General features: G+C 40.1%; 2 protein-coding genes across 2 annotated transcripts in view; both read right to left on the reverse strand.

Annotated features, from left to right (window-relative positions):
- The window catches only part of rnf208 (ring finger protein 208), a 28,943-nt gene extending 16,860 nt beyond the window's left edge, over nucleotides 1–12,083 (reverse strand). Inside the window, exon 1 of the mRNA XM_037751986.1 lies at nucleotides 12,073–12,083. The gene's annotated coding sequence lies outside the window, so the exon portion shown is untranslated. The remainder of the gene's footprint in view (nucleotides 1–12,072) is intronic.
- On the reverse strand, nucleotides 2,510–12,189 carry slc5a1 (solute carrier family 5 member 1). The gene is made up of 15 exons (XM_037751980.1): nucleotides 12,052–12,189; nucleotides 10,743–10,814; nucleotides 10,455–10,559; nucleotides 10,159–10,218; nucleotides 9,965–10,069; nucleotides 9,770–9,875; nucleotides 8,441–8,521; nucleotides 8,112–8,320; nucleotides 7,474–7,609; nucleotides 7,229–7,336; nucleotides 6,538–6,688; nucleotides 6,279–6,447; nucleotides 3,044–3,259; nucleotides 2,813–2,918; nucleotides 2,510–2,724 (listed from the first exon to the last, which is right to left on the reverse strand). The coding sequence occupies exons 1-15, from the start codon at nucleotides 12,187–12,189 to the stop codon at nucleotides 2,510–2,512; spliced, it is 1,977 nt and encodes a 658-aa protein (XP_037607908.1).
- Nucleotides 12,190–12,761: the final 572 nt, after the last annotated feature.

The following is a 12,761-nucleotide window of genomic DNA, read 5'->3' on the forward strand; positions in this document are numbered from 1 at the left end:
CCTTGAGCAAACTTCTTCAAATTTGGCACATTCGTCCACTTGGACGGAAGGAGGACCTGATTCGATTTTGGTGGTCAAAGGTCAAGGTAATTGTGACCACTAAAACACTTTTCTGGCCATAACTCAAGAATCCATATGCTAATTATCCTAATTTCACACAAATGTCTAACAGGATAAAATGATGAAGTGATGACATTTTGCACAAACATGGATGTAAACTGCAACTTGACTGGGTAGTGGAGGCATACAACCACGAGGTGGTAATTCTATTTTTTTCAAGATTTAAATGTTTATAACCCTGATTGTGATTTGTTGCTTGTATTCGGAAATAGCAATTCATTACCTCACTGCTCACAGGAGTTAACAATATCACACACCTTTCACACAGTTTCATGAAACACAATAATCCTGAAACAAATACTACCTTTGTAATACTTATTGTGTTACATTTTTGATGGGACCCTGTCTGAGAGATTTTGTGGTAATATTTTGGATCACACGTAGTTTGTGTATTTGTTATCTTTCTAATAAGTTGGATATAAATATCACTGTGATGAGATGAGGACTGATGATGACAGGACTGGACTGTCAAAAATATAAACATGCTTAACATTGAGAACAGGAGGACATTCTGCTAACACATTTGTGCTTCTTTGTTGCATTTTACTCCTTCATAGAAATGCTTTGGATACCATGTTTTGAAAGATGTTCTATGTTGAAAGTGATCACTTCAAATGGCTATTGTGGAGTGAGTTCAACCTCTTTCTCAGACTGGGTCAAGTAAACGGATTCCACAGTTAACAAAGCCTAGAAATAATATACAGCACATAGGAAAAAGGCATAAAAAGGAATTATTTCTTCATCGAACAAAGTATAAAATGTCATAATTATTATTCAAAAATGTCATCAATACTCTTATCTTATTCTTCCGCTATCTATCATAATCGACTCAGTCTTTGTTTGCAATTTGTAAAGAATTTTAAACATGCCTTGTCTCTTCATTACTCATCACGATGGGTAACGATGGCAAAAATGTCTCCTCTGACTGTTGAGAGCCAGACAAGCCTCCATGTTGACCTTTGACCGTGGTTTGTTGCTCTTAGTCACCAAGCGGGCCAGCAGAATCACTACCAGACGTATGATTCAAACAGTATACAGTAAAGTCACTCGCAGCTTCTGGACAATTAGGCAATGGATAAACTGCAGAGAGAACAAAGCATGCAAGTCCAAGGCAGGAATCATAAATCATTCAACAGCGGTGCACACATTGAAGGCCTAGATTATTGCACATTAACCACAGAGTTAGTGATAAGAGCGAGATAATAAGTGTGTCACAATGGGAATGACTTACAGTACATTAAAAAGTGATCATGTGTGGTTTCGGCATTTATTTACCAAGTACATAAAAGACATAATTCACCTCGGTAAGAGCAGATTTTTAGCAGAAATTGAATGTGCAATCAAATAAACATGAAACCAGTGTCTTACATTTTCAGCAGAAGCAGCAGAGGAGCAGTGAGCCACCAGAGGGAAGCAAAGAGAGTCAAACAGTGCTCTGTGTAATTCACAACCCTTCTTTCCTGAGATGTTTTATTCATTAACGCCTAAAACAACTCACAGTAAGATGCATAGATAAGAAGTGACAGCACTCTCGGACTTTGAACACACATAATGAGAAATGAGTTAGCAAAAATGAGGTAGAATAAACAGTAATTACCGGAAATTGTATCTATTAATAATAGATAAAAATGTATTAGAGGTAAATTAGAGTAATTTTGTATAGCATGTGATCTCAAAAACACATAATAATTAACCTAGGTCAATTCTCGTCACTTACATCACATTATTGCTTCAGCTAAAAGCAATCTGATTATTTTATTGAGTTCATGTGAACAGGGGCTGTTATCACAAATAAAATAATACATTTCCGCCACTAACAGCAGTGTGAGTGGACTCTTTTCAGGTGAAGAGAAGCATGAGTCACACTGCAGCTCCATTCATGAGCTGTTCTGATTTACAAAGCTACTCTTGCCCTCTTTCATGATGCCAACAATCACAAAAGTAACAGTAGAGACAAGGAAGGAAACCTACAGGGGGGATCAGGAACAATGTGCAGCAAATAGATGTGTGAATATTTATGCACAGTATTAACATGTGTACGTGTAATATCTATTACAGTATGGTTAACTGGTTCACTTCAGGTGCAAAATGGCAAAGTTAACAGAAATGAAAAACTATGTGCCTTAAATTTACACCAGACCTGTGTACAATAGAGACATATTTTTAAGAGTTTTACACAGGCACATACTTTACAAAATATGTCCTGAAGGAGTTCAGTAGCCATAAATGACACATGATACATACAGTAATAATGATACGGTATAGTAAAATCTGCCATGCATCTTATTTTAGAAGGGTGTGGAAAAACAGTTGATTATAAATTACATTCGTATAAAATCCTGTCACGTAAATATAAGTTATCCGAGAGCATGTGGTCAGTCGTGTTTCTTTAACCGTAGAAACCATGAAAGAAAACAGCCACACAGAGGAGGATCATGGCGTTGGCGTTGACAACGTTCCTCCACAGAGGCTTCTCTGTGGTGTCTGTGAGCTTCTTCTGCAGCTCCGCCTGCTCCTCTGGACTCAACGGCGGGGCTCTTTGCGTGTCCAGGCCGCAGAAGCACGACACCGCCTTCTTGCACAAGCCTGGTTCGTCCTTGGGCTCTGTGATGAAACAGACAAAGGCGATGAAGAAAATCTGCTTCTGTGTGTGTGTGTATACATACGTTTATACTGCACGTCCTCTGATTACCCTCTACGTCCATATAGTCGGACTCTTGGTTATCAATCCAGTCATCCTGTTCAATGTCCACCCTCTCCTCCGTACGGTTCCTCAGGCTCCAGCACAGCCGATACAGCTGGACAAGGAACACAACACATGGGTTGAAACAAATAATTTATAAAGTTAGTTATTGCCCGTGTTTCCAAGTGATGTTTGAGAGATTAATTATTCATCCGGCCTCATCTCACAGCGGTCACGTACATGCTTGTCATCGATGGGTTTGGTCACGAGAGAGACTCCCAGGATGATGATACAGGAGATGACAAACAGGATGATGGAGAAGTAGAGGTAGTGGACTCCACATATGATGTCGGGACAGTTACTGGGGCTAACGCAGCTGCCTGTCCCATAAGCGAATTCAGCGATCATCCTGCTCAGGCCGATAAGCAGGCCAATCATGAGGCCGTAAAATGCACCCTGAGGAAAGAAAAAAGTTGGAAAAACGATCAGTAGCCTATATGTATTAGCAAAACTAAGAGTCTCCAGCCATGCTAGCAGCTGAGTGGTGCTTTGAGCTGCTGACATGCTGGCGCTATATGGCGTCAACATGCCCAAACTGTACAATGCTGACATGCAGATTTTTTTTTTAGCAAGTGTAATGTTTACTTTGTTCACCATTTTAGTTTAGCTAACATTTGCTAATTAGAACTTAATACAAGGTACCACTGAGGCTGATGGGAATGTCAAAATATTACAGGTAATTATTTTTTTTATTACAACGGGCAACCTCCAAGGTCTGAAAAGTGAAGCCGATGCGGAAGTGCCTTAAACTTGCATTCTTTCTAATAGCCAGCAGGGGGCGACTCCTCTGGTTGCAAAAAGAAGTCTGATTGTATAGAAGTCTATGAGAAAATGAGCTTTATGGTCTCAATCAATAGTTTCAAATCTTCTTCAATACAGCATGATGTTCATTTAGTAGATTATGGTCCCATTTAGAGTCAAATAGACCATAAAGCAGGGTATGCTTTAGGGCGTGGTGTCACTTTGACTATGTCCACTTCTTATATACGGTCTATGGTATTTGGTCCAAGGTACTGGAGAAAATAAAACCTGATAATGGTCCTAGATGAAAATTCAAAGGGTCACCAAAATAACTACACTTCATCCAGAGGGGGACGTGAATGTGTTTACCTAATCTCATGACAATCCATCCAACAGCTGTCGAGACATTTCACTCAAAACCACAAATGTCAATCTGCTGGTGGTGCTACAGGAACTGTCACCAAAGTCAGTAGGCTTCTCCCTCTGGGGATCATGAATGTCTCTGCCAAATTTAATGACAATCCATCCAATAGTTGTTGAGATACTGTATTTCAGACCGACCAACCAACCCAACTAAATATATCCAAACAGCATCATAGATTCTGTCGGACCACAGAACCACCACAGGAATACATGGAGCAGCATCCAGCACACACATATAACTGAGATATGATATATATATATATATATATATATATAGTCATGACAAATCAAATGTGATTAACAAGAAACCAGGGCAGGAGGAAGCTGGAGAAATGAGACAGTAATAGCAGCAGCATGAATGAGAGTGAGTTTGTAGATTATAAAATAATTAAAAAAATTATAAAATCCTCCTCACTGGCTTGTGATTGTGTAAATTGGCTGATGACTAACACAGATCAGCTGACGGCGTGCATGACTTCAGTGTTCTGCCAAAGTTAATGTGACGATCATGAGAGTAAGAACCATATCAACAGAGGGTCCCTGTTCACGCCACCTTTGAAAAGCAAGTCTTTTGACCCCAGTCCCACTTTTTTAGATCACATAACATGTCCAGTGATTCAACTGCTTTATGGTCAGAAGACCCCGGATTACACAAGATGTCAGAGGAAGCAATAAAAGCAAAGATGTTGCCAAAGACCTTTGGCCAGTAATTACTTATGAAGTTTTATAACTACTGTAGGTTTGGGAACAAAGACCACGCCTCCAGCACACACCATTTCTGCACAAAAGTATTTAAGCACACCTGATCTTTTCTCTTCCCCTTTGATACAGTCTTCACATCCTTCCCCCCAAACCCCTTTTTCTTTTCTCTTTCTCTCGTTTGAATACAGGAACCACTGGGGGCTTTGCAAACATCAGAGCTCGCAAGAGCTGGCTCCCACACTCCGAGTCTCGACTCCCCCGGTTCTTACCTGCCTCCTGACGACACTGGCCCAACAATGCTTTCTTCAATCCATCCTTCCACAACCCTGATTCCTCCCCTTTACCCTTCATCCCTCGACCCCCATCCCTTCATCCCTCATCCTCTTGATCCTTCACTCCTACATCATAATGGCTCCACTCCATATTCTATATGTAATAAACTATAGAGTGTTACAGGAATGAGTCCTAAAACCCGGCAATGAGTTAGCATTTTAGCACTTCCGGTTCCTTCGTCTGGAAGTCAATGGGTTTTTTGAATGGGCTTTTAGCTAGATACCTGAAATTTGGTCTATGATTAACACAAACTTAAGAGATTTTAACGTTTTGTTCTACGACATAAAATGCATCAATAAATACCCCACTCCTGAATTTTGAAGCTTTAATGTGTCTTAAAAAAAGGCCTTTGCTAACAAGTGGCTAACTGAGACTACAAAACATCATCACGCCGACTCGTCCTCATGCAACCGTGGTGTAGTTTGTTTATAGCCTAACGTTAGCTTTTTACTTCTGGCGATTGCAGTCACGCTTCAAATATAAAAGTGATGTTCATTTGTGGAGATTATCTTGCTGAACAAAATGTCTAAGTATCATAAACGTTTGTTTGCCCAAGAGCTTATTTTCTGCAATAATCCAAAAACCCAATGGAAAAATCCCATTGGCTTTTTGTTGAGGGAACCAGGGCGATGCTAACTTCCTGTTTGGCCTACAAAAATACGTTATCCCTGGAGCACTCTATTCTAAACCCATATCGCTATTGGCATGGTCTTTGTTAGAGAAAATATCTTTATAATGGACTGCACTTTACCACACACAAAAGCTGGTCCACCACTTTGGTCCAAGCTGAAATAGACAGGCTTTGTACGGGTTCACATTTTTGGTTTTGAGTGAAATGTCCATTGGATGCCATGAGATTTGGTACACACATTCATGTTCACCTCAGGATGAATTGTAATCAGTTTGGAGATCCGCCGACTTGTGTCATCATCAGGTCGAAAATTAAATGCGTCGAATACTTTGGTTTCCATCAGTGCAGCTGTACTTTGTGGTTTGTGGTTATTAGCAAGCATGCTAACACTCTAAACTAAGATGGTTAACATAGCAAACATTGTACTGAACATCAGCATGTAAGTACAGCCTAACAGAGCTGCTAGCATGGATGAGGACTTGGTCTTGTATATATGGAACAGGCAGTAGATTGCACTGTAGAGAAACGTTGAAATGAAATGAATTGAAATGTGTAAATAAAGAGATGATTGGAGTGGAAACTCACAGACTCATTGACACGTTTGCAGAAGATGGCGAGCATGAAGACGGCTGCAACAGGTGGCGTTAGGTAGCTGGTGATGGACTGGATGTAGTCAAAGAGCTGACCGCTCTGGGCCGATTGCACCACGGGGATCCATGCTATGCTCACCCCGATCAGGGCGATGATAAACACTCTATACACAGTCAAAGATAGTGACGGTAAGGCACGTGTGAATTCTTTCATCCTCAGAAATCATATCAAACTGAACCCCGATGGGTTTTACCTGCCGGCAATCATGAGTTCCTTTTCACTGGCCGAGCGGCGCATCTTAGTGTACATGTCCATTGTGAAGAGAGTACTGGCGCTGTTGAAGATGGAGGTAAGTGAGCTCATCAGAGAGGCCATCATCACCGACAGCATGAGACCTCGCAGACCTGAAACAGAGAGATTAAAGAGGACCTATTATGCTCATTTTCAGGTGCATACTTGTATTTTGGGTTTCTACTAGAACATGATTACATGCTTTAATGTTAAAAAAAAAAAAAAAAAAAAGCCCAGTCTGCTCTGATTGGTCAGCTGGCCCACTCTGTTATGATTGGTCAACCGATCCAAACCTTTCAGACTCCGCTCCAACTCCACTCTAACTAGCTTTGTTTGAGGGCCTGCCAAACTAGCCGCTAGGCAGGTAATTGTTTTACTTGGTGACATCACCACATTACAGAAGAAAAGGCTGCTAGCAGGAGCAGTGTTTCTGTGGGGGAGAGTAACTCCCTTTGGCGTGTACTTTGGACTTTGTAACTTTGCAGACCTTTTACATGCACAAAAAAAAACACATAACACACTAAAGGAAAGGGGAAAAAGCACAAAAGCATAATAGGTCCCCTTTAACAGATTGAAATGAGGGAATATAACTTGACCAAATAGTCTGCCCTTTGCTTCCTCAGCTCTCAAGACAAAGGTCTTTAGCCACCCACCATTGGGCATGAGATCCACCACCAGTTTGGGATAAGCGATGTTGGTGCAGCCCACGCTGGCACCACAGTATTTTTCACATTCATCCGGGTCCACACAGGCCACCACGTCTAGAACGAAACAAATGAGATGTTAAGAAATATTTCAATTCGCCATTATGTCTGTCGTAAGATGTGCATGAGCTACAATAGTACTTTCAGCCAGTGAGCTTGCTTCACCAGTCACATTATAAACTTGGCACACTCACCAGTATAGAGGATCCTGCTGATCATCCCGGGGAAAACCATGAGGAACATTGGCAGCAGCTTCAGGTAGCCACACAAGATACAGCCGGCCTTAACGTGAGATAAATTCTTGGCTGAGAGGCAGCGCTGGACAATCACCTGCAGGAAAAGAACACATGGGAAAAGATCAGTAGTGTCATGATACAATCAGCAAACAGGATGGGTAAATGGGTGTAAAAAAACCCAACTAAACTATTCTCTCTATTTCAGGTTTAACTCAAAAATATTTGCAGAGTGAAAACATCACTTTAAGCCAAAGAAGCCAATTGGATCAGCTTGCTGATATGTTTTCTCCTCTATAGGCTGACTATAATGTGTTTATCTGCGTGCTGGATGTCAACATCTCAATTAGCATCTAGTTCTTTGCTGAGATCCAGCTATAGTCTGCCTGTTAATCTTATCTGCATCTCTGGGAGTGCATTAAGGTCTAACTAAAAGCACGTCACTCCTCTTACAGCAGACCGCTTGAGTGAGTCTGGTCAAAACAGTCAAGATAAAGGCACATAAGTGTCTCTACAAATGTGTGGGAATCAATTGAATGAGTATGTTTTTATCACCATGGATTGTGGTCATACAAATACTGCTCATTTGCTGGACTGACCTGATCAGTGCACCAGTACCAGGTGGCCTGAATGGTGAGTCCAAACACAAGGCCGGGCCACGGCAGGTCTCCTGTGATCGCATCCCTAAAAATATGGAAGGAATCGGCCCGAGGCTCGTAGCAGCTCGCACTGACGTTAGCCGTGATTTTGGGGATGGCCTCCATGTAGCGCTGCTGGAAGCTCTCATAGCCTCCCACCTCATGGAAAGCTGTGTGAAAGTTAGATTTTACTCTTCAACAATTTCATGTCACAAACAGGATTTGCCTTCTTGTCACACCATGTATTAAAACCAAGTATAAAGATTAAAAAAAGGAAAATACCATATTACCAAAGCCCATAAGGATGAATGATCCAACAACCATGATGATGGTCTGTAAGGTGTCCGTGTAGATCACAGCAGCCAATCCACCTGAGATACGACATGTGATGTTATCAATTTATGCAAAATCAACATATTTTATCACCATTAATGTACATCACTGGTTCCTAACCTGGGGGACCCGACCCACACTAGGGGTCACCGAAGCTTCACGGGGGGTCGCGGGGGTCTTCTTGATTTTAAGGGGTGAAAGACAACTTTTTAGAAAAATATACAGTTGGCCCACATCTCAGGATTTCATTCATTTCTGTGAAGAAAACTAAGTGAAATTGATATTTTTAAAGTTTGGATTATTAATTAAGATGTAAACTAAATATATCACAGCATCAGGGTAGAACCTGAACCTGATGATGATTTGAGCATATTTTTTTTATGCTAAATGCAGAACCTGTGAGGGTTTTTGGACAATATTTGTCATTGTTTTGTTTTGTTAGTTGATTTCCAATACTAAATATATACAGTACATACATTTGCATAAAGCAAGCATATTTGTCCACTCCCATGTTGATAAGAGAATTAAATACTTGAAAAATCTCCCTTTAAGGTTCATTTTGACAGATAAAAAAGAGTGTGATTAATTTGCAATTAATCATGATTAACTATGGACAATCATGCGATTAATCGCGATTAAATATTTTAATCAATTGACAGCCCTAGTACAGAGCCTTTCCTTCACAGGAAACAATCTGCTCAAAATTCATCCAAATCCCTCGTTTCCTTCCTAAAGTTATTACGTTCACTATTTACAGTTTATCAGTTGCTCTGTACTGTTATTGTTATGCATTGAATATAATATGAAATATCCATAAAATATGTAATTTCTTGAGGGGTCGTCAATTTACTCAATGATAGAAAAGGGGTCCCTGAAGGAAAAAGGCTAGGAACCACTGATGTACATAACTGAACTTATTGGAGAGAACTTGATGTACATGATCCAATTCATTACTGCTAATTGGGTATTCAGTGTTAATCGGTGATATGTGATATATAAGTGATCTTTCAGAGTCTTTGTCAAGCTAAAGTTCAGGTGTGTACGTGTTATTACAAAACAGCAACAGAAGGCCATTTCCTGCTTATCACAGTCCATAGGTAATTAACCCCAATAATACACTCAATGGGAGGAGAGAGAGAGTGTGTATGTGTGTCTACATCTCTATATATGATCTTGAGGAAACTTTACCCCCAGTTGTAGTGTCATTCTGCAAGGCAGATAAGACTTCTGGCTTTGATTTATGAGTTTGGTGGAAAAGGCAGTGACTGCATCCCCAGGGGACAAACCTGTGACGGTGTACAGCGCAGTAATCAACAGCAGCATGACAACAGCAAGATAGATATTCAACCCGAGAGCCTGGTTGATAAAAATGGCGCCAGAGAACATGTCTGCCTGAGTGGAGAGGAGAGGAGAAGACACAATCAATAACGTACAATATTGGCAGTGTTGACATAGAGGACATCACTGATGTGGTGACTTACTGAGATCTTGGTGAAAACATACAGTAAGAGGGACAGCACAGAGAGATAGATGCGTATACGCTGTCCTCCAAACCTCTTCTTCAGGTACTCAGGCATGGTGACCACCTAAACACATCGGTAGATTTTGTATTTGTTTTACTTACTTTTGTCATCTAATGTTGCTGTTTTTATGTGGCCTGTGTGTTCTGTATTACCCCAGCTTTAATATAGATGGGCACAAAGAGCCATCCCAGAATGACGACCACTATGAGAGCCTGAAACACACAAGGACATTAACAACAAATAATCAATTCCACCATTTACTCGAAATGCTCCTTTAAAGATAAATTTGACACCTGTTATCCTTCTGTTTCCTCTGCAAGGTGAAACCCTCATGATAATCGAACACTTATCAGCTCACCTGACAGAGATAACTGAGGCTCTCTGTCACAGGTTAGAAACACATTTGTGTAGAAGAAGTGATAATGGTGCGATTGGGATGATTACTCACATTCCATTCAAATCCACCAATAGCGATTCCTGCAGCTGCAGCGGTCCCAGCTATTCCTACAAAGTGGCCGCTGCCAATGTTGCTGGCAAACAGTGATGCACCGATCTGTGGAGTGCAATAATTATATTTATAAATGATATGCAAACATTTTAAGATTTTTCATTTGCTTTTATGGTATGTCAAGTAGTCAGTATAATAAGTATAGATGATTTACACACATAATTATTATTGATAAGACCTGATGTCCAAACAATAAAAAACTTTTATCAGTCTACATGAGATACCCACCGGCCACCACACCATACTCCTCCCAGCGAGGAAGAAGCCACCGACTGTGGATCGGTTGGTGCGGACCATAGCCTGTAACACATATTTAGAAAATCCATAAATGCATTTGTGCAAAAACTGCAACAGACTCTCTATTTGTTAATGATTCCATTATAATTTATATGCTGCTGTAAGAGTGATAAAAAGACAATAAACAACGATATTAAAGTGACACTATACTCCTCATAAATGTATCTAACTATTCTGAAAGTACTCTGATCTGCAATAAAATATTGTGAACCAGGTTGTTGAGTAAGATGCTGTGATTACACAATATGTGCTGCTGTAAAGGTGCTAAAAAAACAAGCCCTCTGCTGCTAAAAGTAAATTCCCTCTTATATCAGAACTAAGGCTGTCAAATTTAACGCAATAATAACGCCACTAATTTCTTTAACACATTAACGCAATTTAGGATTTTTAGGTTGTATCAGGCAGTTTTAAAGCTAGAGTGAAGATACTGGTATCATATGAAACTAAAAAACCTAAAGAATCCTTTAGTACCACATATACATACATACAGTATACCACTATGTCATACTAGCTTGTCGCGAAGGAGGCTAAATAACGCTCCAAACTTACGCTAAATTTCGGCAAGGAAAAACTGGCATGGCCATTTTCAAAGAGGTCCCTTGACCTCTGACCTCAAGATATGTGGATGAAAATGGATTTTTTGGGTACCCAGGAGTCTCCCATTTACAGACATGCCCACTTTATGATAATCACATGCAGTGTGGGGCAAGTCATAGTCAAGTCAGCACACTGACACACTAACAGCTGTTGTTGCCTGTACGGCTGCAGTTTGCCATGTTATGATTGGAGCATATTTCTTATGCTTAATGCAGTACCTGTGAGGGTTTCTGGACAATATTTATCATTGTTTTGTGTTGTTAGTTGATTTCCAATAAAAAAAAATATATAGACACATTTGCATAAAGCAGCACATCTGTCCACTCCCATGTTGATAAGAGTTTTAAATACTTGACAAATCTCCCTTTAAGGTACATTTTGAACAGAAAAAAATATGTGTGATTAATTTGCGATTAATCGCGATCAAATGTTTTAATTTATTGACAGCCCTAATCAGAACATATTTAATCATTATCTTGAATTCTCCTATAAATAATGAATCCTTATATTTTCTCTCGTGGCTCAATACAGACAGACTTCTTCTTCTTAGATTGACGTAAAACAAACTCTCACAACAGTGAAACTGGTGAAGAGTTAACTATTCACAGAGAAGGATTGCCAACTGAAAGACTGATCGACTCACCCATACTCCGACAGCCAAGACAACCACAAAGTAAATGACAATAACGGAGATATCTGCTGCATTGTTAAGAGCCACGGTGGTCGTGCCGTTTCTTGCATTGCTCCTTATTAAGGAGAATCCAAAATAATCCCGAGACATTGTGCTGAGAGGGTGACCAGAGAACAGGAGTGCTGCTGGAGTCGCTCCTCTGTGACTGAAGCACCTGCACAGACACTTATGTACCTGTGGTGGAGGTGTGTGTGTGTGTGTGTGTGTGTGTGTGTGTGGGAAAGATGGGGGGCTGGGAGGGAGAGCGTGTGTTTATCTAATAAATGACCAGATATTGTGTTTGCTTGAAAGTGTATATGGATATGCAAATAAACCTTGCTGATACATGACTGTGTTCATGTGAATGAATGTGTTAAAATGTGTAACCTTAAACCAAATAAAAACTTTTTTGTTAATGATCAACTCACAAGGAAATACCGCAAGTAAAGAAACAGGTGGACTTACAAACAGACTCCATCAGCACTGAATTCAACTTAATTCAATTCAAACACAAATATCAACAGATATCATTTTGGAACATACTGTAACACATTCCAAAATGAAAGCAGTTTATTCTAATTTAGCAAAAAGAAATGATACTGTGATACTGTATAGATTAAACCATCCAACAGTATATAAAGTATCAATAATAATATTCCGGTATATTCTAATAATATGATATA

Source organism: Sebastes umbrosus, chromosome 19 (genome assembly GCF_015220745.1).
Source record: "Sebastes umbrosus isolate fSebUmb1 chromosome 19, fSebUmb1.pri, whole genome shotgun sequence".
Taxonomy (NCBI): domain Eukaryota; kingdom Metazoa; phylum Chordata; class Actinopteri; order Perciformes; family Sebastidae; genus Sebastes; species Sebastes umbrosus.

Bases quoted from the DNA above. Each gene is read 5' to 3' on its own strand.
- slc5a1 (XM_037751980.1), bottom strand. From the start codon at position 12,189: ATGTCTCGGGATTATTTTGGATTCTCCTTAATAAGGAGCAATGCAAGA. The intron at 7,610-8,111 runs GTCAGTCCAGCA...CTTTTCCTGCAG, and splicing joins GGTACTGGTGCACTGATCAG to GTGATTGTCCAGCGCTGCCT. The intron at 2,919-3,043 runs GTACGTGACCGC...TTCCTTGTCCAG, and splicing joins AACCCATCGATGACAAGCAT to CTGTATCGGCTGTGCTGGAG.